Genomic DNA, 26338 nt, shown 5'->3' with positions numbered 1-26338 from the left:
GGGGCACTGGACGGGGTGGAATTAACGACATGAATGTCCATGGGCGAAGGTCCACGAGCCCGATTGTCCCCGGGTCGATTCCGGCGCGAAGCAAAGGGCCTGGAATGGTTTTGATTGTCTGATCGTAGCTTTTTCTTGCAAACACTTTGAACATGTCCTTTCTTATGACAGTAAAAGCAAAGAGCTTGGCGTGACGGGCTATTGTCACGCGAATGTCTAGTTGCACACCGCGGGCATGATTTTAGAACTGCATTGGCATGCTTACGCGGCACACGTGTTTGCGAGCTAGGCTGCAGCTGCGCGGACGTGCTGCGCGCCCGGCGGGCCGGGCAATGCGACACACTGCTGGCGAAGTTTCAAATGATTCCTGAGCAAAGTCAAGTGTGTCTTGCCTATCCAATATGTCTATCACTTGTTGAAGGGAGGGATTAACTAGTTTCAAAATCTGTTCCCGTATGCGAACATCAGAAACGTTCTGTGCTATTGCATCACGCACCATAGTATCTGAATACGGAAGTCCACATTCACATGCAAAATCACAATCCCTAGTAAGTCCTTGCAATGTTGCAACCCACTCCCTATTAGTCTGACCGGCCATACGTTTGGTACGAAAGAACGTATACCTTTTTGCAACTACATTAACTGTTTCTTTGAAATAGGCATCTAAAGCAGACAAAATTTCTTCGTATGACAGAGTTGCTATGTCGCGTTGGGGAAACAATTTCACTATCACACGGTAGGTGGACACACCGACACAAGAAAGCAAAAACGGCTGCCGCTCATTACCATGAATTCTGTAGGCGGCTAGATGGAATCCGAATTGTCGGGACCATTCCGTCCAAGACTCGTGGGCTGCGTCAAAGCTACGAAACGGAGGTGCAACGGCGGGTCGTGGCTGCGGTAGCGATGAAGCGGCGGCGGCCGCATCGTTTTGCAGCGCACGTTGACCCTGGACGAGCTGTCCAAGGGCATCCAATAAGGCCTGCGTCTGCTGATTCTGCAAGCGATAAAATTCGGACAGTACATCTGGAGAATGTGGCGAAGCAATGACACAAATAATTCAGAGCAAAGCAAGTAGAAAGAACACGATCCTGTAAGCCTCGTCGTCAATCTGTTGTGGCATAACAAGCTCGCTACGCCACACTGAGAAGGAAGCCGAAAGGCACGCGTACACACACGCCGACTGGCGTCAAGTCTGGAACAGGATACGTTATGACTGCTATAAAGAAAATACGTAGCTTTGGAATATACTTAACTTTTAATCAATCCTTGTGATACATTTCTCTTGACTATACAAATGAGACTCGTAAGATACATGCACTGTGACAATTGGCGCCTTGCTAAGTCGTAGCCATTAACTTAGCTGAAGGCTATTCTGTCTCTCGGCAAATGAGAGCAAAGGCTTCGTCAGTATAGTCGCTAGCAACGTCGTCATACAACTGGGGCGAGTTCTCGTACGTCTCTCGAGACTTGCCGTGTGGTGGCGCTCGGTCTGCGATCACACAGTGGCGACACGCGGGTCCGACATGTACTAATGGACCGCGGCCGATTTAAGCTACCACCTAGCAAGTGTGGTGTCTGGCAGTGACACCACAGAAACGAATTCGTAGCGGGCCGCTCTCTCAACAGATCTGTTACAAATATGCATCTCGGTTTTGCTGCCGGATGACATTCGGCAAGTCGCAGGATATTTCGCCGAAGCAACTGTTCGACGTCTCCTGGTGGTGGCGGTTGCTGTTGTCATTTCTGCGAGACGTTACTGGCGATACTCGTACGGTGGCGTTACAATTTGTTGGGGCTAAATTCAGGAATCTCGCATGTGCGGAAAGGCGCAGTTGGAGGAAAGTAGCAGTCGTAGTGCCCCTGCCGGGAATCGAAGACAGACCTTCCTCACTTGGGCAGTGGGCAATGACTATGCTGGTGGAGGTTCCTGTGCTTAAAATATGAATTAACTCTCTGTAATACCCTGCGTCGGGTCATAAATCGGAGGTTCTTGATCCTCCTGTTTTAGTGTAAAGCCTGCCAGTGCTGGACTCCAGACAGACCTTAGTTGAAATCCCGCACCTTGAATTAAACACAAAACTGAATGAAAACTGCGGTAGTCCGTTGTAGCATATTTATTTATGTCTACTAAATGTATGCACGACCGGTTTCGCAGCTTTTAAGTTGCGTCTTCTGGTGCATATAAATGCTGTCATATGGGACAGAGAGTTATTAGAGAATGCCACATAGTAACAGTTGGCGTGTCTAGGCAAAGTTCTTAGACTTCCTCAATTGATAAAAACCGTCATCAATGATTAATGTCCAGTCTGTGTTAAAATCACGGTCATCACTTCACTGATTGAAATATGTTCTCGTGGGCCTATGTCAAGCAACAGGCAATGCTCCTCATATATGGTATGCAGAAAATTATTTGGTCGGGAAACTGACGCGTTTATGTGCGTTTGTCACCAACCCATTATGTTGCTGACAACACATATAAGCGTGTCAGTTTCTGGACCCGATCCGTTCCTGTATAACATTTATGAGAGGCGTCGTCTTTTGTTTGATGTAGGCCCACGGGAAGATATTGTAATCAGTGAAGTGACAACAGTTCGTGATTTTAACACGGACTGGACATTCATCATTGATAACGGTTTTTATCAATTAAGGAAGGCTGAGAGGACTGAGAACTTTACCTAGCCACGTCAGCTGTTACTCTGCGGCATTCTGTAACAACTTTCTGTACTGTATGAGGCAGTATTTTTATACACCAGAAGCTGCAACTTAAAAGCTGCGAAACCGATTGTGTGGGTCTGTAATCAGCCGGAATAAATACAGCTGCAGCGGACTACAGGACCTTTCATTCCATTTTATATTTTAATATTTTTAACACCTGCATTTCATTTAAATACCAGATGTACGGTATGCATTAGTCAGTCAGTCATGTATAACTATTTTACTGTAACTGTCCTAGTTTTAAAATTATCTATGTGCAGAACGTTTTCCTGTGAGAAAACTAACAACTCATTGCACACTTCAGATACTTGATGGGTGTCTTCGTAAAATAGTATCCCGTTAGACCAGACACAGAATCTAGTAGAGCTCGCAGTGTGCGAATTTTTCAGTCTGGGGAAGCTGTGTTATAGTGAATTGAGAACTATCCCTACTAGAGCACACTTTCCACAATCAAGGAACTAAATATCTCCAACACCAATGCGTGAAACGTCTTGCATGAGACTGGCATGCATCCGTACAAGTATTTGATAGTACAAGACCCATCAGATGATGACTTTCGCTAGCGGACAGTATCCGGTTAATGGTGTCTGCAACACATTATATATTCAACAGCTAAATAACTATCGAAACTTCTAAGACAATTCATGTGGTCTGGCATCAACAGAAACTTACGGTAAAAGTCTGGACTGGAATTGTTCACGCTCATCTGATTGGTTCGTATCTTGTACCTATCAAGCTCTGTGGGAGAAGTTACCATACCTCTCTCCGTAAAATACTACTGGGAATGATAGAGAATGCCCCTCTAACAGTAAGACAACTATTGTGGTTCTAGCGTGTCGGGGCCCTAGCACACTTTACCGTTTACGTGGAAGAGCATTTGTACAGGTTTCTGCTCACTATCGGCTTGGGAAGGGTTGGTCCAGTATCGTGACCACGCGCTCTCCCACTCTCACTACTGAATATTTCTTTTTGCGGGGAGATCTGAAGCGTTAGGTAACCGAGAAGGGCTGGTTGCCAGTTTGACTAAACTGCAGCCATTATTCATGAAACACCTGCTTGCTTTGAGTGTGTTAGACAATTATTATCATACAGATGCCAGTTGTGTTTTAATGCAAACGGTCATTATCAGCTACATATCTGACACAATATTCATCTCAAAGCAGTTTAACTGCCTCTGGAAATCACTTCAGTCTAAATCTTCATGGACCATAAGCGGGGAAGCGATGCACTTGTGACCTTTTGTTACATAAAAACAGTGTTTCTTATCATCTCCTCTAATCACTCCAAAATTTTCTATACGTAGTTTTACGCACCTTGTTTAACTTTGCCCTCATTCGAATTAGATTTACAGTTTCACACACAAAATTGTTAGAAAAAATGATCAAAAAGCGAAAATAAATCGAAACACAATATCAAATCACGAATATCAGGACGCCTATTAGTGGAAATGTGAGATGTGTCCACCCTTCGCCTTTAAGAAGGCTTGAAATCTGCTGGGGACACTTTCAATAAGGCGTAGAAATGTCGTGGAGGAAAGTCAGCCCCTTTTTCCTCAAGATCCGAAACCAAACATAGTAGTGACGTTGGGAGCTGCGATTTGCAGCGAAGTCGATGTCTTTCATTGGGTTAACCTCGGGACTCCGGGCAGGTCAATCCATCTCACAAATGTTAGTATTCTCAAACTGTGCTTCATTGGAGCTGCTTTGTGACAGGGTGCATTGTCATGCTGATTCAACCACCGTCTCAGAACTGTTCTCCTACCGTACACAGTAATCTTCATGCGATTAAAAGCAGACAGCTCCCTACTTCATACAGTTACATCAGTAGTTCTACAACATCGGTACACAGCATATTAATTCAAGGCTCAGACGTAACAAACTCATCGGTATTGCCGATAGGGCAGATATCTGTAGACATTTAAGAGTCTACCAATAATTATATTAAAAAGATTCGAGAAAATTTCGCAAGAAAATGTTCGAGAGTCAAACACTGGGAGACATTATTTTACTTTTTCTATTAACATCAGTTCCGTTTATTTCTAGTTTCCTTGCATTACCTCGAAAAAACTCAAATTTGCTGCTCCCAGAAGCCGTCTTGCACCACATATGTGCAGAAAGCTCCAGCGGTCTCAATGTTGGATCAACCGTATGTGAACCGGAGTATTCGTCGGATGACTGCGCATAAACTTTTAACTAAGCTATTGTACTGGATGGTTGTAATTAAAGTGCAGCTACTCAGTAAGGTCTAGTGTACGCTATGATTATAGTATGGCTGAAGAACGTGATAGATATGCTAATGCGTTAATGCCGAACCGATTTAAGATGCAACAAAATTAGTTACAACTTCGGTCACCGGACTCAAATCTGGTTCTGCACAACACCTCTTCGGCGTTTCCGGTGTAAGAAGCGGTTAATAATAAAATCAGTACCATGCCTATCTCACTTATTCACTTGTTTGACCTTTTGTATCCGCGTCCCGTTTCTGGTCCATTAGATACAGAAACATCTCTGTTCGTCTTTCATGCGTTCACTGTGCCATGCTTGCCCTGGTGGCCAAAATTGGAACTAATTTTTTTCCAGACTAAATCGGTTTAACATTAACGCTTTAGAATATTTACCAAGTTTCGCTGCCATACGATAATTACAGCCCAGACTGGACTTCTGTGAGTAGCTGCACTTTAATTATAATCTCTCAGTACCTACCTTGTTTTATACAGTACAATATATGGATTTATCATGTACTACACTACTGGCCATTAAAATTGCTACACCAAGAAGAAATGCAGAAGATAAACGGCTATTCATTGGACAAATATATTATACTACAACTGACATTTTCGCCGGCCGGGGTGGCCGAGAGGTTCTAGGCGCTACAGTCTGGAACCGCGCGACCGATACGGTCGCAGGTTCGAATCCTGCCTCGGTCATGGGTGTGTGTCATGTCCTTAGGTTAGTTAGGTTTAAGTAGTTCTAAGTACTAGGGGACTGATGACCTCAGCAGTTAAGTCCGATAGTGCTCAGAGCCATTTTTTTATTACATTTTCACGCAATTTGGGTGGATAGATCCTGAGAAATTAGTACCCAGAACAACAACCTCTGGCCATAATAACGGCCTTGATACGCCTGGGCATTGACTCAAACAGAGCTTGGATGGCGTGTATATGTACAGCTGTCCATGCAGCTTCAACACGATACCACAGTTCATCAAGAGTAGTGACTGGCGTATTATGACGAGCTAGTTGCTCGGCCACCATTGACCAGACGTTTTCAATTGGTGAGAGATGTGGAGAATGTGCTGGCCAGGGCAACAGTCGTCCAACGTTTTCTGTATCCAGAAAGGCCCGTACAGGACCTGCAACATGCGGTCGTGCATTTTCCTGCTGAAATGTAGGGTTTCGCAGGGATCGAAAGAAGGGTAGAGCCACGGGTCGTAACACATCTGAAATGTAACGTCCACTGTTCAAAGTGCCGTCAACGCGAACAAGAGGTGACCGAGACGTATAACCAATTGCACCCCATACCACCACGCCGGGTGATACGCCTGTACGGCGATGACGAATACACGCTTCCGATGTGCGTTCACCGCGATGTCGCGAAACACGGATGCGACCATCATGATGCTGTAAACAGAACCTGGATTCATCCGAAATAATGACGTTTTGCCATTCGTGCACCCAGGTTCGTCGTTGAGTACACCATCGCAGGCGCTCCTGTCTGTGATGCAGCGTCAAGGGTAACCGCAGCCGTGGTCTCCGAGCTGATAGTCCATGCTGCTGCAAACGTCGTCGAACTGTTCGTGCAGATGGTTGTTGTCTCTCAAGCGTCCCCATCTGTTGACTCAGGGATCGAGACGTGGCTGCACAATCCATTACAGTCATGCGGATAAAATGCCTGTCATCTCGACTGCCAGTGATACGAGGCCGTTGGGATCCAGCAAGGCGTTCCGTATTACCCTCCTGAAGCCACCGATTCCATATTCTGCTAACAGTCATTGGATCTCGACCAACGCGAGCAGCAATGTCGCGATATGATAAATCGCAATCGCGATAGGCTACAATCCGACCTTTATCAAAGTCGGAATCGTGATTGTACACATGTCTCCTCCTTACAAGAGGCATCGCGACAACGTTTCACCAGGCAACGCCGGTCAACTGCTGTTTGTGTATGAGAAATCGAGTGGAAACTTTCCTCATGTCAGCACGTTGTATGTGTCGCTACCGGCGCCAACCTTGTGAGAATGCTCCGAAAAGCTGATCATTTGCATATCACAGCATCTTCTTGCTGTCAGTTAGATTTCGCTCGCGTCTGTAGCATGTCATCTTCGTGGTGTGGCAGTTTTAATGGCCAGTAGTGTAACTTTTTCCAGCTTAAATCGGTTTAACATTAACGCTTTAGAATATCTACCAAGTTTCGCTGCCGTAGACAATTACAGCCCACACTGGACTTGTGTGAGTAGCTGCACTTTAATTGTAACCTCTCAGTACCTACAGTTATAATACATGGATTTTTCATGTACTGACACTATTAAACCGGTTAAAATGAGATCCCCCATTTTGAGTTCGTATCCGTAACCAGCGACCCTGGAAACCCCCGAGTGCTGTATTTTGGCCCAGTTCATAGCGCTTTTGGCCGGCTTTGCGGCACCTGACGGCACTGTGCGGCGTGCTGCTACCGGTGCCCGGCTGGTACCTTGCTACGCGGCCACCGCAGCCCCCCACCACTCGCCGCCGGCGGAGACCGGTCGCGCAAAGTCCGCAGGCCGGGCTCGGCAGTGCGGGCCGGACGGCCGCCGCGGTCCCCACACACAGTCGCCGCGCCGCCGCCGCCATGGAGCTGTCCGTCATCAGCAGCGAGCCGCAGCCCCAGCCGCAGTCGCAGGAGGCGACGCAGGTGGTGCCGGCGCGCAAGAGGGAGCTCAAGAGGGACACCAGCCGCCTGCCCAACGAGGTCTTCACGCGCCTGCCCACCAAGCCGCCCGTCGACATACGCTTCGACAACGTCGGCTACACCGCGTCGCTCGGCTTTCGCAAAGGTCAGTGTTGGCCCTCCTCGTCCGGCGACTGGTGAAAGTTTGGCACTGAGGCCGTGACGTGAGTGAGACAGTGGATTCTGGACGAGCGGGATTCCAATACCCGTCGGTGCGCCTAGATTCGATTTCTTTTACTGTGGTTCCTCTAAATTTGGTGAATGCATGATTCTCCAAGTTTTGGCAGCTTTCACATCACGTTCCTGAGCAAGTGCTCGATCACTGACAGCGAGCGAGGTGGTGTATCAGACACTGGAAGGTTCAAATTCCCGTCCCACCATCCTGATTTAGGCTTTGCTATGGCTATTCTAAACGCCGCGCGGGATTAGCCGAGCGGTGTTTGGCGCTGCAGTCATGGACTCTGCGGCTGGTCCCGGCGGAGGTTCGAATCCTCCCTCGGGCATGAGTGTGTGTGTTTGTCCTTAGGATAATTTAGGTTAAGTAGTGTGTTAGCTTAGGGACTGATGACCTTAGCAGTTAAGTCCCGTAAGATTTCACACACTTTTTTTTTTCTATTCTAAACAGTCCGAAGCTAAGATCGACGTGGGTGCTAAGTCAAGGACACGGCGATTTCTTTTCCTCAGTTAAATATATTGTTCCCCCACTAATCATCCGGTCGTTGACGAGACGTAAAACCCCAATCTCCCATCCTTCCTCGTTACATCACAGACGGCAAAAGATGGCAAACTTTTACCTTCCTTCCAAACCGCTTCCTTGAAGATTGCATACACTCAGTTATGCATTTCAAAGTGTTACTTCAGCAAAACGAAACAACTGGAGACGTGCGAATAAGGACTCACGCTCTGATTTTTCGACACAAACTTAATTATGTATATAGACAATTCATCCATCCCGGAAATCGACAGTCTCGACGTTTTCGGCCTATTATCGACATTGATTGTGGCAAGATATCTATCTCAGGAATTCCAAGACCCTCGAGAAAGTTTTTAAGTTTAAAGTCAGATAACAAATGACAAATTAATTTTTTTCGTGTGATATAATTACAAATTAACAATTTTCTGATTTTTTCGTTCACTTGTACCGTGTGACCTTGCATCTTTCCAAATTTCATGTTTCTAGGCCAACAGGAAGTATCCTATAGGTTTTGATGGGAAGATTGCGAGTATCGAAGGACATGACAGAAATTACCGTATCTTCTAATTTGCAAATTATTCTGTAGGATTCCGTACCTCAGCCATTAAAAATGGAGCCTTATACGATCACTTCGTTGTCCGGCTGTCTGTCCGTCTGTTAAGACCCCTTCTTCTCAGTGGTGGGCAGAGATATCGAGTTGAAATTTACGTCAACTACTAAAGTCTACGATCAAATGGTTCAAATGGCTCTGAGCACTATGGGACTTAACATCTAAGGTCATCAGTCCCCTAGACTTAGAACTGCTTAAACCTAACTAACCTAAGGACATCACACACATCCATGCGCGAGGCAGGATTCGAACCTGCGACCGTAGCGCAGTCTGAAGCGCCTAGAACCGCTCGGCCACACCGGCCGGCAAATTCTACGATCCCTTGGCGCTTTAAGAAGTATAAGTTCATAAGTAAATGTAATCAAAGGCTACGGTCATTTTTGTCACATATTTGTACACTCGCAAACTCACTCATTAAAAGCGTGTATACATCAACTATCTGCACAAGCAATTAAGTTTGTGCGGAACCCTCAGACAGCGAGTGCTACTTACACCTCTCCGATTTTTATTTCTTAACGTGACAATCATATTCTCCCGTCGTGACCACACTCAAGTCCAAATCTGAGGGGACTGATGGCCATAGATGTTAAGTCCCATAGTGCTCAGAGCCATTTTTTTCCAAATCTGAAATAAGGGTGGTCAGTAAAACAGCACTGAAAGCACGTTTACTGTGAACAACAAAGTACAGTCAAAACGCAACTGACATCCTGGACGGAGAGTGCAGCCATTCATACAAACATCGAATAATACAGAATGGTAGTATTTCTGCAATCACCGAATATTCCACAATATATACAAGCCTTACAAACATATTTCAAGAACATTCCAGAAATGATGCTAAATAACAGATTACTAATTCGTCTTGGTCGGGTGTGAACTGGAGATACGCTCTAGCCAGCCAACGATGCTAGCTACTAAGCTTCTTTTCATGCACCACGATTCGTCACAAAATTACTATTGTTTCCCAACACGTCAGTCAGCAGACACGTTTGCAAAATAAGGATGTTTTCTTTAAAAACGACGCCTCTCTAACACTGGAGGGCTAATAACATCAGTGTTGAGTGCACTAGACTGATCAGCCAATCAATCGGTCTTCAATATTCGTTAAACTGTAGTACTGTCACTAACAGTAGTATATTTAAAGGAATTCCTTAATCACTTTAAACCATGTCTATAGATCCACTAGACTACTCAATATTATCATCAAAATTTTGCTAAACACACTCTTGATCGCATAAATGTTCTATTTAAACCAGTGACCATTTTCGGTCTATTCTATGTAGGTCATGTTCAGACCTTGTGCTCCAAAATGGTAACAGGAGCAGGGCTGGCTAAGCGGGCTTTTCTAGTGAGATGTAATCTCAGATTTCGCAAAATTTTATTGATATACATGAGATCGCTGTTTCCCTTGGACAATGTTCCAGAAAATGTTCAACATTATCTAGTTTATATACTTAGTAGCTAATGGCCTGATGGTGAAAATTACAAAAAGAGTGCCACTAACATACCCCGCTAGTAGTGGTTGTTGTTGTAGGACCAACAACACTGGAAGCATCAGTACATTTATGGTAAATCACGTACGTATTGTAATTTAATACCGAATTTTAGTCCATCCCGAATAAACACGTTTATTGATCGCTGGTTTCAACTCTAATAGAGATTCATCTTCAGATCAACAAGGTCACTGCACAATGCAATTCGTTCCAAACATTAGTAGGCCTACCGTATGACATAACTACGCTCTAGAACGAAATACATTTCCGAATGATCTTCTCGATCATAAAAGTTGTGTGAGGGTGGAAACTGGTAATAATGAAATTATTGTGTAATGAAAACCGCTATATGGTACTTAGTAATTGTCATTCGATACCATGAAAATTAGTAAAATGACTTTCGACGGCCACCACCATCATCAAGTGTTTACATGAACACTATTCGCTTCATGCAAGATCACTATGCGAGGTCTGCTACTAATTAGTAATCTACAAAAACAGAAATCTTCTCCGTTGGTGGAACTTGCATTTTGAAGATCTCCTAGTTTTCTTTCTACTGAAAATGTAGAATGTAGAATATTTTCTTAATCTACGGTCCAAATGTCTCTGAAAACAGGTTGAATGTAGCGATTTTCCGCTAATGACTCTCCGTGACGTGTCTTGGTTAGCGTACATTGTGCACTTGGGTGTTGTGTGTTGTCCTTAGGTTAGTTAGGTTTAGGTAGTTCTAAGTTCTAGGGGACTGATGACCATAGCTGTTAAGTCCCATAGTGCTCAGAGCCATTGTGCACTAACACGAAGCGATTGTGAGCTTCAAAAGAAGATAGCCATCGAAGTTGTTTTAAAGTGAATTATTTTCCAGTAATGTGACGGCCATTAACGGGAATGATAATGACAGATTTGAAAGGCATTGCGGGTGGGATTAAGCTGTGATCAATACGCAACACTCTCTATTTGAGAATTTGCTACTGTTGCAAATGATGTCTCTTTATTTTCGAAAAAACAGTCACTGATTGGTAATCGTTGTTTTAATTATATTCCCTAGATACTGGTAAGCTGTTATCTGTTTTCCAGCATATCATAAAGCCGAAAGAAATTACGCTCAACATCAACACTGTAGCGTGGTCTTCAATTACTGTGCAGCAAAGCATTGTCGGGTAGTTACTGGTTGTGTGCGCCACCGCCATCTGATGCACCAAGGAAACCTGTTACATCCTGTCAATATCTTGTAATATGGACTGTATTTTTCAGTGAAATTCTATTTTATACTGTATCAGTTGAAATCATTTCCATGTCAGATGCGATCTAAAGTATCTGAAGATAAAAGTGACCAGAGTAGCCAGTTACTCTATTTTCTAGTATCTAATGTACAAAGTGTTGTACTCATTTATTGGAATTCTTACATGCACCTACACATTCGAGAGGTTCCACATGTAACATGAAAAAAGGTAAATACAGTTCCTTCAGGATCTGTATTAAAGGAAGATAACATTTTAGAGAACACAGGAAATCTCACTGTAAATTATGCTCATTACGTATGTAAACATACTTTTCTTTTCTTTACAGAATAACGTTTTATCGCTACGAATGACATTACAAATATAAGACCAGCTCAGCTACAGTCTCAGGAGGGAAAGTATTGAGAATGGCTCCTCTGAAATTACGAACCTGGTTTAGGACAGCCATACATGCCTTAACTGGAGATATGAACAGTTTTCTGTTCATTCCTAATAGGAACTCAGTGATTCATTATCGCATTACTGCTTCAATTGTAAGATTGTTTATTTCACAAGGACTTCTGTTTCTTAGACACACGCAGCAGATAGCGTGTTGATAACTTCGTGTCCGATCTTATAAAACTTTCCACAACAGGATCATGGAAATTTTTATGTCACTGTCGTCGTATTTCCTAAGACAGTGGTCATGTGTAGGCGCCTTCCTGTTTTGGACTTCTTGGTGGAGCTCAACTGTGCGCTAGTGTACCCCTCACACTGTAGATAAACGTCTTTATCAAGTGCCACTCATGCGTCACAGTTAGTCATCTAATTCTGCAAAACACTTCGTCTCGAGCCTTCTTTGTAAAAATGTTTTCAACGTCTATTTCCTTTTTCGTTAAAAGCTATGAGAGAAAATGCCTTGCCTCTTACCATTAAAACTTCAATCGAACGCTACTGAGTGAGTTTCGTTTGGCTATGAAATTTCATGAGACTACATACGACAAAGAGAGAAGTGCGAAATACGCGATTCTTGTATTTTTCATAAACTGAAATAGTACAGAATCAAAGCTAAGAACGAACAAAAGTTTTCTGTTCCGAAGATAAGGCAAGCAGTTGTCAGATAAGCGTTAGCGCAAGGCCCCCGCTAGCCATCGTTACGCAAATGTTGTCACAGAGCGATTGGGATGCAGTCTCTGGTTTCTCCGCGGGCTGCTCGCGGCATTTCAGAACGAGGGACGAGCTCCGCCCTCATAGTTATCGATAAACGTTGAAAGAAGTACGCAGTACATACAAACGATTATTTATACTCTCTGTGGTGGTCATTGTACAGTGCAATGAACAGTGAGTAGCTACGTATTCGCACGCTTTTAACCGTTGTTTCCGAAAATTAATACCGTACTATCACATACACCATATTTTCTTACAGTGTGGAGAAGATGGAAACTAACGTACAGCATTGTATGGTCATGTAATTATAGTCCATCCCACAATGTCCCACATGAAATGTCAGTACAGATTTTCGAAGGCTGCGTCTGAAATGAAGAATGTCTTTCATTCTCCATGATAAGAAAAGCAATGTTTGGCGTAAGAAGACAAGAAAACCAGCTGTCACATGAAATGGAGCCAACGGCCCTGCAGCATTGGTAATACCGGTTCCCGTCCAATCACAAAGTTAAACTCTGTTGGGCTTGGCTAGTACTTGGCTAGGTGACCGTCCGGTTTGTAGAGCTCTTTCGACAAGCGGGATGCACTCAGACCTTGTGAGGCCAATTGACAAGCTACTTGATGGCGAAGTAGCGGCTCCGGTCACGAAAACTGACAACGGCCGGAAGAGCGGTGTACTGAAAATGGTTCAAATGGCTCTGAGCACTATGGGATTTAACTTCTAAGGTCATCAGTCCCGTAGAACTTAGAACTACTGAAACCTAACTAACCGAAGGACATCACACACATTCATGCCCGAGGCAGGATTCGAACCTGCGACCGTAGCGGTCGTGCGGTTCCAGACTGTAGCGCCTAGAACCGCTCGGCCACCCCGCCGGCAGCGGTGTACTGACCTCATGCCCCTCCACATCCGCACCCATTGATGCCTGTGGGCTGAGGCCTTCATGACCTGTTCGGATGGAGTTTACCTTAGCTTTTCGCACATAAAATAGCGTGACTATAGAGCCACGGATGACATATTGTTTGACCTTGGAATAGTGAACACTGTCAGCAATTTTTTGTTTTTTAGTCTGCAAAACACAATTTGAAAAGACAGTGATGTTTTATTGAAGTGGAAATAATGCTGCTATTACGAGCATATGACTCGTTTGCTATCTGGACCTAAAGCGTAATAATGCTGAGTTATTATCTCCGCGAACAAGAAAGAAGAATCTCTGTTGGCGGCTTGGCCGCGATTTGTGTTAGCTGCCATTGAGAGCATCTTATTCAGATAATGACAACTTATGTTTGTCACATAGAACCTGCATAATTCCTTTTTTTAATTTTTTTTATTACGAGGCCCGCTGTACTAGTGCAAACAGAAATTGACGCATTTATAATTTTAAATTCCGCGGACATACAGGTAATTTTTTTTTAGCTAACATGTTGATTCAAAAGAAGATGTTTGATGTCAATTGATTAACAGTGCGAGAGAAAGTTACTTTATTCTAATGGAACTTCAAGGCCATCCTCTCTCTCAGCGACGTGACGCGAATCTTATACGATCTGAAAGCATGATTCATTAAATAATGAGTCCAGCTTCGCACATTATTTGATCAGAAATGTTTAGTAATTTTTTCTCTGCTCAGATCACGTTTGATGGGAGTTACAAATTACGTACTCTTTATAGGTATTGTGTTGTATTGTATTGTATGTTAACCGGGGGCCTAGAAACAACGGAGAGGTTCCGTCCCCGCCGCAGCAGCAATGGTCCTCACCCCCGAGACGACTACCTCAGTCCACTTCACCCCTCCGTCCCCCCACACCGAACCACTCTTTCAGGGTTATTGTGCAGTTCGGCCCCTGGTGGAGCCCCAGGTAACGTCTCAAACCAAAGGAGTGTAAACCCTATGTTTGCGTGGAAGAGTAATGGTGGTGTACGCATACTTGGAGAGCTTGTTTGCGCAGCATTCGCCGACCTAGTGTAGCGAGGTGGAATAAGGGGAACCAGCCCGCATTCACCGAAGCAGATGGAAAACCGCCTAAAAACCATCCACAGACTGGACGGCTCAGCGGACCTCGACACAAGTCCGCCGAGCGGATTCGTGCCGGGGGCCAGGCGCTGCTTCCCAATCCGGAAAGCCGTGCGTTAGACCGCACTGCTAACCGGGCGGGCACTCTTTATAGTTAAAACACAAAATATCAATGGTCAACTACTGCACAAAGCTGACAATAAAGTCAACCAAGCCGTTTTCTGATTTACTAGTTCATATTTGGTGTTAGGACTCCGTGTTAATGTTGATATCCAGAATATTTTGAAGCAACTCTTAACGAGATCTACACATCTTTTGCTAGATGACGCTTTTATCTATGATGTACCACTATCTGAAAAAAAGCTGCACAAATACCCAATTAAACCGTAATAATGTTTCAAAATGGTACGAAGATTGGCAACTTCTCTTAAATCTTCAAAAATGTAAAATTATGTAGTTCCCATAACGCAGAATAGTGTTATCCTGTGCTTACATCAACGATTCATTGGAATCAGTACACTCACAGAAGGACTGGGCGGTAACATCTTGTATGAACATGGAATGAAATGTTCACTTAGGCTTACCCAGGCAGAGAAGGCGGTAGAATTTGGTCCATCGTAAGGATACTCAAAAGTAGATATTTTTACAAATCACTGGTGCGTCGCATCTTAGAATATTTCTCAAGCGGGTGGGGCCCATACAAAGAAGGCCTAACAGGGGATGTTGATCGTATGCAGAGAAGGGCAGCAAGAATCGTCACTCGTTTGTTTGACTCACGGAAGAGTGTCACGGAAACGTTGAAGAATCTGAATATCAAGCAGAGGTTTGAGGATAGACATCAGTTATAGGAAATTTTCAGCTACCAAAACTCTACAGATATTATTTTTCGATATAATACCCGCCTGCTATGCAAAACGCCGTTTGGGTATATATTTTCACATGATGAGCTACCACTATGTGATAATGTTCAGAGGATCCTGCAGAACCGTATTGTGTTAAATTAAGCTTTAAATAAAGAAAACCCATTGACGACGGCACAAAGGTGCTGAAACATATTTAGGCAAACACATCCACTCTCTCTCACACACACACACACACACACACACACACACCTGTTTCAGTACTTTTGTTCCATCGTCAGTGGGTGCTTTTTGTTTTTTGTTTTTTTTTTGTGTTCAAATCTTAATTTAACATTATACAGTACTGCATGATACTCTGAACATTATCACGCACTGGTAGCTCGTCATCTGCAAATATCGCTCTGGCAATCCTTCTTCATTTGCATTCTCATGAGTTATTGGAAAAACATACAAATATTACAAATATTTTGCAAGATCTCGTTTGTAAATAACATTTTTCGGCAAACGATGCACGAACCCATATAAAACCAAACTTGATGTTGTGACTTTTATGAAACGCAGAACATGCGATTAAGAGAGCTACGACAACCCAAAGCCGTCTGAAAGGCCGCGCGGTCTAGGGCGTCTTGTCACGGTTCGCGCAGATACCCCCGTCGGAGGTTCGAGTCCTCCCTCGGGCATGGGTGTGTATGTTATCCTTAGCGTAAGTTAGTTTAAATTACTTGTGTGCAAGCCTAGGGACCGATGACCTCAGTAGCTTCGTCCCATAGGAACTTACCACAAATTTCCAGTTTCCGTCTGAAAGCCTCGAGTCTAACGATGTGCCGCACGCTTGATAAGTTGGACGGTGTAGACACTGAATCAGATGCTAAGTATTCGCCATGCCTGCACGTAGCAGCTTGTATTGTAGTTCTCAGTGCGGACGCTCGCTGAACGGGACCGACACGTCATCAGACAACAGCTATTGTCTTGAAAAGTTACGTGTACTATCTCTGGGCGTGTAATGGTCCGCAGACGCGCTCGCAGAAAAGGGGTGCTTTCCCGAGAAACGATGTCACTCTAATATTTCAGCGCCAGTAACATCGGTGTTGAAACTTCCTGGCAGATTAAAACTGTGTGCCCGACCGAGACTCGAACTCGGGACCTTTGCCTTTCGCGGGCAAGTGCTCTACCAACTGAGCTACCGAAGCACGACTCACGCCCGGTACTCACAGCTTTACTTCTGCCAGTATCTCGTCTCCTACCTTCCAAACTTTACAGAAGCTCTTCTGCAAAGGTCCCGAGTTCGAGTCTCGGTCGGGCACACAGTTTTAATCTGCCAGGAAGTTTCATATCAGCGCACACTCCGCTGCAGAGTGAAAATCTCATTCTGGGAACATCGGTGTTGTCCGCCTTTGACCGAATACCCAGCCAGTGGCTCAGTCTTCGGCATCAATGAAACTATGTTAATTCTGTTTATATGTGGTGTCTATTCTGCCCTAAACAACAGACCCCATGTTGATACTGCGGCCACGATGAATGAAGATACAAAGTAGCTGCCAATGGGCATCCCTTAACTAAGCTTACAGGTCCACTTAAACTACCTGTTTGAAGTACCGAGATGAGAATCCTCGTTGATGATGCGCACGATATTGAAGCTTCCAAAATGAAAATAGTATTTGTAGCGTCACGTTTATTCCATGGGAATAATTGTGCCCCACACCGTGATGTAATCCAGGACAGAAAGAAGGTCAGTATCGGACGTAATATCATCTGTACTTTATTGCAGATCTAGATTTCAGCTAACAGCGCTGGTATCATGAGTGCGTTATAGGTAGTCATTTACTAAGTGTAATTATAACGATACGAATTACAATACAACTTTGGCATATACCTGTAACGCTCTGACGACAGCTACGCTTTAGCTCAAATCTAAATCAGTGATAAAGTACAGATGATATTACTACAGACTCTGAGCACCTTTCTGCAGTGGACATTATTAGCAGTTGTTCTAGGATGAGCAGCGCTGCCAACAGCATTGCAACTATTTGCGACTTTGTCCCTTGGTTGTGGCTAAGTCCTGCTGATAAGGAGGTCGCCACAGATGGCACGCTATCGCAGTCGGACAAAAACTAGAGAAAGAGTCGGCCGTGACCTGACATTCTCGTGAACGATTTAAACAAAAAACGCGGATAACTTGTTGGCATATAAGTGTGCAGTTTTAAGAAGTTGAAGAGGGGGAGGGGGGTGGTCGAGGAGAGACGAGTGTTGCAAGGGGAGGAGTTAGATAGGAAGTGGGAGCCCGTGAATTTAACGTAGCACCATTGGACATAAGAGGATTTCAACGTCATCATCATAATTTGGGGAAGTGAAGTGGTAATTGTAGAACTGGTGAGGAACAAAGATTCTAGTACATCAAAGATTATAGTACATCCTGACCTGAAGAGGGGACTCTTCACCTGAGTATGTTCTACGACCACCATAGCCAGTTTCTGTAACAATAGTTAGGGAAAAAGAGGAGGGAAACTACATTAAAACATACAATTTTTAATACATTTTCAAGTTATCGAGACTACTACAAGTTTTACCAAGGCACAATAGAAACAATAGTGCTCGCCTATCTGAGAGAATATATGTAGTGGGGTAAAGTGCACACTGATTTCCACTCTTGAATTTTATACTTAAATTGTGGCAATCCCCATGAAAAACACAATTTATCGGTAGTCGAGCAGTTTATTTGCTAAGAAACTGTGCTTCGTATCCACCACTTCTCCCCCTTCCAAGAAAATAACGCGATGCTCCCCAACCCCCCCCCCCCCAAATACACACGAAACTCAGATCTCGTGAGTATGCACTTGTATTGGTGTACTAGTGGAGAAAAATTACTAAACTGGCGTACACTAAAAAGGACGGGTAGATTAAGTGTTAACAGATGAAGCAACAGAAATGAACGAACAGATGACGGCATAAAACCGGACGAAATTTAAAAGTTTGAAAAGAACACAGAACGTAACGAAGGGGGCGGAGAGTGGACGTGGAATTTTACATTGGGATTCATGACTTTTTATCATTCGGTTCTCCTTCTACTGCCAAACAAATTGGGGCAGGCAGAATGAAATCCACAAAAATCAACGTCTAGCCTTACCCTGACTTATTCATTGTTGATACGGAAGAGGACGAACACTTAGAGACTAACGCGACATAAAGTCGAGATTTCATATGGGCTCCTTTTGAGTCTCTAGCGAGCACAGTTATTTTGAAACTTGTGACGTTCTCGCCTCGCTGTAAGCATATTATGGCTGCCATATCGGCACTTTGATATTCTTCAGTTTCCCACAGAAACCCTTCTCGTTAATGATCAGGGCAAAAGTTGGTGTCCGTCGCAACGGCAGTTGCTTCGATTAATATTTTCTTGTGTTTTTCGCTAACAATCTGAGCTTATCCAATCCATGGGTCATCGAAGAATGGGCCTACTAAAATTTTGTAACATATAGTGCGCACACAAGTTAATTGTGAGTATGTAGTTATTCCTCGTGTGTTCAGCGAGACCGGTCTACAATATAAGAGGGTAATTACTGATAAAGTGCATCATATTTTGTTTGGCAGATGCTAAGTAACTATACAACCATTTGTACATCGCAATGTCATTCGCTTCCAGAGCATCCTTGTTCTAGCTCGTCCAGATTTCACGAAAGAATGCAATAAGCAGCTGTTGTTTGGATTCGGAAATGGCGGCCGCCATTTTGTTTGATACCTTACTCGGTATAATACACACACATCAGCTAAAAGCCACGAAGATGCCGTATGAACTGTGCATGGTTAAAACTGAGAGGGTAAATTGTGACCAGAAAGTTCCTACGAAACTTTCCGGTGACATTTCACGAACTTATCGGAATGTCCGGTACTATGTTTGCATAACAGGCAGACGTTGTGCTCATAACAAAGGTGTAAACACAATTATGTAGTGTAGCTTGAGCTAACTACTTAGCGAGAACGTCAACCTTACCCTTAATGCTGCACACCGTAACAATACTTGCAACGCGGTAGTGCAATTAAAATACCTGTTTTTGTGTTTCTAATTAACCAGTTAAATCTTTAGTTTGCCTCGTCTATTTTTAAAGACTGCGCTGAATGAGAATCTGTTAATATTAAAATTGTATCCGTTTCTTGGCTGCAGAACGGTTGTGAGTTAGAAAATGATAAATCTGAATCTTTCGTCTTGTTGTTACCTACCCATTCCATCAGCACTTCGCTGCTCATCCAACCAGAAAGTCCTGTAGCCGGCCTTTCTTAAATTATATTCACCAACAGTTTCACATTTACTCCGGAAGAATGTATCGTATTTGCTTGAATGTGCGAGTCCATTCTTGACTTCATGGAGACATTTGATATGGTTCGGTACACTCGTTTAGTGGAAAAAAAATCAAGCTCATCGAGTATTGGACCAGATTTGTAACTGGATTGAGGACTTCCTTTACAGTTAGAAACTAACACGTAACTCTTAACGGAACAAAATCAACAGATGTAGAGATAATTTCAAGTATGTACCATGGAAGTGTGATGGGACCGCTATTGTTCACAATACACGTAAGTTATCGACTGAATAACTTCGGGAGCTCCAAAGGGCCGTTCGCAAATGGTACAGTTGTCTATAGGAAGTTAAAACGCCAGATTTTGGTAAACAGCAGGAAGACCTGCAGTGGATTCATGACCGGCGCAGGGACTGGCAATTCGCCCTGAACTAAAATAAATGTATGATACTACGCATAAATGGGTGAAGAAATCTAGTACTGTACCATTACACTTTTGGTGACAAATCTCTGGAGACACAAACTACCACAATATAATTTGGTGTAATCATCTGGAGCAATCTGAAGTGGAATGGACACATAACAACGCAGGAAAAGCAGATACCAAACTGATATTTATTGGAAGAATCTTAAGGGAAGGCACTTCATCGACGAAAGAAGTGGCTTACAAAACACTTGTCATAACAACTCTTGATAATTGCTCATTAATTTGGGATCCTTACAAGGATGAATTAATAGTAGATAAGATCTAACGAAGAACGGCGCGTTTCGTCAGGGGGTCGTTTGAAGTTGCTCAGCAAAATCTACAAGAGAGGCGTTGTGCATCACGGAGAAGTTTGCCAGTGAAATTCCGATAGAGTACGTGCCTAGAAGAGGCGGACAACGTACAACGAGGACTATAAGGAAAGGAAGGGCCGGTCGGTCGCGAAATGGAAACCACAGTGAAAATCAAAAACGTTTTATTTCCAGCAGTTTGTTATACCTTCCAGCTACGTCTCTACGTAGTCGGCCCTCCGACTTAGACATTTGTCGTAGAGTTTTACCAATTTTGCAACATCCTCGGCATAGAAGTCAGGCGCCTGTGCTTTCCGCCACTTCTGCACGCTGATCTGCAGGTCGCTGTCTGTACTAAACTGTTGTCTTCACAGCTAGCAGTTCATGTGAGAAGAGATGAACATCTGAGGAAGCTAAGTCCAGTCTGTATGGTGGATGACCCAACGCTTCCCACAGGACGCTGCAGAGACGACCTCATTGTCCCTGAAGTGTGCGGTCGAGGATTGTCATGAAGAAGGACATGCATAACGGTTACGTTATGTAGGATTACATGAAATCAGGCGAATCTTCGCAGTGGGGACCTGTACTTGGCAGGAGATGTTACTGTTATAGACATCTTTGCATGCGTGCTCAGAACTTTTCATTGACGCGACGAGACCGGCAGGTATGCTAGAGACACTGGCCAACACAACTGTGCCAAGCTTTATCAGATTTTCACTGTGGTTTCCATTTCGCGACCTGTCGGACTTTACTTTCCGAATAGCCCTCGTACTTCCAGCCGCATACATCTCGCGAAATGACCAGTACGAGAAACTGGAGCTAATGCGTTGGATTACCGACAATCATTCTTTCCTTATGTCATTGGCAAATGAAACAGCAAACACAGATCTGATAGTGGTACCAGAGAAACCTCCGCCACACCTATAAGGTGGCTTGCGGAGTATTGATGTAGAAATAGACATCTGCGTATGGCTGTACGTTGTAACGGCAGACTAGGGATGCGAGCTCGTTAGGATACGGTGACATCATAAAAAGTTATAAAATACGCTACTGGCCAATAAAATTGCTACACCAAGAAGAAATGCAGATGATAAACCGGTATTCATTGGACAAATATATTATACTAGAACTGACACGAGATTACATTTTCACGCAATTTGGGTGCCCAGATCCTGAGAAATCAGTGCCCAGAACAACTACCTCTGGCCGTAATAACGGCCTTGATACGCCTGGGCATTGAGTCAAACAGAGCTTGGATGGCGTGTACAGGTACAGCCACCCATGCAGCTTCAACGCGATACCACAGTTCACCAAGAGTAGTGACTGGCGTATTGTGACGAGCCAGTTGCTCGGCCACCATTGGCCACAGATGTTTCCAATTGGTGAGAGATCTGGAGAATGTGCTGGCCAGGGCAGCAGTCGTACATTTTCTGTATCCAAAAGGCCCGTACAGGACCTGCAACATGCGGTCGTGCATTTTCCTGCTGAAATGTAGGGTCTCGTAGGGATAAAATGAAGGGTAGAGCCACGGGTCGTAACACATCTGAAATGTAACGTCCACTGTTCAGAGTGCCGTCAGTGCGAACAAGAGGTGACCGAGACGTGTAACCAATGGCACCCCATACCATCAAGCCGGGTGATACGCCAGTATGGCGAGGACGAATACACGCTTGCAATGTGCGTTCACTGCGATGTCACCAAACACGGATGCGACCATCATGATGCTGTAAACATAACCTGGATTCATCCGAAAAAGTGACGTCTTGCCATTCCTGCACCCAGGTTTGTCGTTGAGTACACCATCGCAGGCGCTCCTGTCTGTGATGCAGCGTCAAGGGTAACCGCAGCCATGGTCTCCGAGCTGATAGTCAATGCTGCTGCAAACGACGTCGAACTGTTCGTGCAGATGGTTGTTGTCTTGCAAACGTCCCCATCTGTTGACTCAGGAATCGAGACGTGGCTGCACGATCCGTTACAGCCATGCGGATAAGATGCCTGTCATCTCGACTGCTAGTGATACGAGGCCGTTGGGATCCAGCACGGCGTTCCGTATTACCCTCCTCAACCCACCGATTCCATATTCTGCTAACAGTCATTGGATGTCGACCAACGCGAGCAGCAATGTCGCGATACGATAAACCGCAATCGCGATAGGCTACAATCCGACCTTTATCAAAGTCGGAAACGTGATGGTACGCATTTCTCCGCCTTACACGAGACATCACAACAACGTTTCACCAGGCAACGCCGGTCAACTGCAGTTTGTATATGAGAAATCAAGTCAGCACGTTGTAGATGTCGCATTGTGTGAATGCTCTGAAAAGCTAATCATTTGCATATCACAGCATCTTCTTCCTGTCGGTTAAATTTCACGTCTGTAGCACGTCATCTCCGTGGTGTAGCAATTTTAATGGGCAGTAGTGCAGTTATTTGAAAAATCAGTGCCTGCAGACAAAATACTGCAGAAGACGGGTGCCTAACCTGAGTTTTGCTGTTCTCAGAGGCAGGTTCTTTACTGGCGTCATGTTGTTGTCGAACGTCAAGTGAAATCTTGTTAGCCTTGTGCGCGTTGTGTGGCTAGTGTGACCTCCTCGCCGTAACACCGGTTCGCTGCCCAGCACACAGACACCGATAGTAGTGTCGCAACCGGGTTCACGGTCAGAGCAAGAGAGACCGCTCCGCTTCTACACTTGTACCCTTGCAACCACCTGAACCATTTGGAGGAGAGTATTTTGTGATACCAGTATTCACTCTCCACTTCCGTGTCCCAGTCATGACTGGTGCGCAAGAAAGACGACTGACAGTAAACTGTCTTGTGAGCTCTAACTAAACTGATCCACGAACTGATCCTAACCATCTCTTCATCGTTTTCATGTTACAATTCTTCCTCAGCTATAGAAACAACTGCAACAGTGGTAACAATAACAACTGTAATGCGGGCCAAAGAGGCCGAGCGGTTCTAGGCGCTACAGTCTGGAACCGCGCGACTGGTACGGTCGCAGGTTCGTATCCTGCCTCGGGCATGTATGTGTGTGATGTCCTTAGGTTAGTTAGGCTTAAGTAGTTCTAAGTTCTAGGGGACTGATGACCTCAGAAGTTAAGTCCCATAGTGCTCAGAGCCATTTGAACCATTTTGAACAACTGTAATAATACCAACAACAACAGTAATAACACCTACCATCGAAAAATATACACTATGAAAGAGTTTACAATACTTGGAAAATACCTCAAAAAATTTCATTCCTTCTCCTGGCAATTTTCAGCATCATTCTGCCTCTGGACTCCATCACGCTCTTATTTACTCGCTATCCAAATGGCTCTGAGCACTATGGGACTTAACATCTGATGTCATCAGTCCCCTAGTACTTAGAACTACTTAAACCTATCTAACCTAAGGACATCACACACATCCATGACCGAGGCGGGATTCGAACCTGCGACCGTAGCGGTCGCGCAAATCCAGACTGAAGCGCCTAGAACCGCTCGGCCACACCGGCCGGCCTACTCGCTAACCCATTCATAATTGATAAATATTTATTTTCCTTTCCAGAAAGTCGCATTTCCTCGTTGTAACTGAGCGGCGACGACAGTGCTGCACAAAGAAGTAGCAGGAAAAGCAACTTCTAACATTTCTGTCAGGATCAGATAAACGTAAGAACTGTTTCGTTTAAGAAATTAACACTACAGCTTGCAATCTGGAAATGGATCAACTCTCCTGTCTGGCTGATCCTTTTTATTTTTTGTAAAATGTAGATCCGTTGGCAGCTGAAACAGAAACCAATTAAGACAGAGTTCCGCTTGTTTGATAGCAAAATAGATCTTGACTCGGTGTATCTTAAGGCAGTACAACTCAAAAATGGCAAAAATGTAGCTAGACATAAGTTACACACAGCTTCTCCTCCCTCTCCTAGCATTACGTGCGCACATCCTGTATCTACGACTTCAAAACTTGTAAACAACTTTCTTTATAATAATAATTCTGTGTATCTTCCCCGGCGTTGCCACTTGGAAGATGTATGACCATTATAAATTCGTACACAAGTAAAACATATCTTAAAAGAATTCAGTAGGCATCATAAATAATTTACGTAATAACAAACAAACTTTTAAGGTGACAATGTGTAACAAAATTTTCCATATTATTTAAAGAATCTATACAGGGTGGACCATTGATCGTGACCGGGCCAAATATCTCACGAAATAACCGTCAAACGAAAAAACTACAAAGCACGAAACTTGTCCAGCTTGAAGGGGCAAACCAGATGGCGCTAGGGTTGGCCCGCTAGATGGCGCTGCCATAGGTCAAACCGATATCAACTGCGTTTCTTTAAATAGGAACCTCCATTTTTATTACAGATTCGTGTAGTACGTAAGGAAATATCAATTTTTTAGTTGGACCACTTTTTCGCTTTGTGATAGATGGCGCTGTAATAGTCACAAACGTATAAGTACGTGGTATCACGAAACATTCCACCAGTGCGGACGGTATTTGCTTCGTGATGCATTACCCGTGTTAAAATGGACCGTTTACCAATTGCGGAAAAGGTCGATATCGTGTTGATGTATGGCTATTGTGATCAAAATGCCAAACGGGCGTGTGCTATGTATACTGCTCGGTATCCAGGACGACAGCATCCAAGTGTCCGGGCAAAGCAACAAACGATGATGCCCAAGTAGGTGTTTTAGCTGCTGTCGCGGCTAACCCGCACATCAGTAGCAGACAAATTGCGCGAGAATCTGGAATCTCAAAAACGTGATAATATATGAGAATTCTTGGTTTTTCACTTGTGAAACAGAAATTCAGCGTCAGTCCATCCAAGTAACGGCCGAACTTCCCCGAGAGCGAATAGAGCTCGAACAAGCAAATCATTCATGGAATTGTGTATCCTCCGTAGGTTCCTAAAGGTCGAACTACTGATCCACGAGGTGTGTTTCTTAAGTAAGTATCGTTTTGAAATTTAAAAAAGACGTGCTAAGATATCTCAATAATTTTATTTTTACATGAAAGCCTGTACCTTAATCTACGCACTGACACCATTACAGTCTGATTCTTCCTTGTTTACGTTGTGTACTGACTGTTTAAGATGCCTCTGATAATTGTGAGTCCCGCCGACTGTGAAGTACGAGCTGTTATAAGATTTCTTAGTGTTAAAGACCTAAAAGCGATCGATATTCATCATGACATCTGTGCAGTTTACGGAGCAAACATTATGAGTGATGGAATGGTAAGAAAGTGGGTGAGAGCATTGAAAGATGGCCTCACAAATGTGCATGATGAACAACGGAGTGGGCGTCCTTTGGTCGTTAATGAAAATTTGGTGCAAGAAGTGGACAATAAGGTGAGAGAGGAAACGGACGCTTTTCGATTTCCTCCTTGCGGGATCCAAGTAGTGTTTTGTATGGCACTGTAACCGAGCACTTTAATTACGAAAAGTTCTGCGCACGTTGGGTACCGAAAAAGTTGACGGATGTGCACAAAACCAAACGTTTAGACAGTGCATTGACTTTCCTTGAGCGGTACCACAGCGACGGTGATGATTTCTTAAGCGAAATTGTTACGGGCGATGAAATATGGGTGGCCT

General features: G+C 44.1%; 1 protein-coding gene across 1 annotated transcript in view; it reads left to right on the top strand.

Annotated features, from left to right (window-relative positions):
* Positions 1-7503: 7503 nt before the first annotated feature.
* Positions 7504-26338, top strand: part of LOC126195069 (ATP-binding cassette subfamily G member 4) — a 219579-nt gene continuing 200744 nt past the window's right edge. The window contains exon 1 of the mRNA XM_049933519.1: positions 7504-7749. Coding sequence (XP_049789476.1) covers positions 7545-7749 — 205 coding nt within the window. The 5' untranslated portion in view covers positions 7504-7544. The remainder of the gene's footprint in view (positions 7750-26338) is intronic.

This window comes from Schistocerca nitens, chromosome 7 (assembly GCF_023898315.1).
Source record: "Schistocerca nitens isolate TAMUIC-IGC-003100 chromosome 7, iqSchNite1.1, whole genome shotgun sequence".
NCBI classification, from domain to species: Eukaryota; Metazoa; Arthropoda; class Insecta; order Orthoptera; family Acrididae; genus Schistocerca; species Schistocerca nitens.
This window is presented reverse-complemented; position numbering and strand designations above follow the sequence as displayed.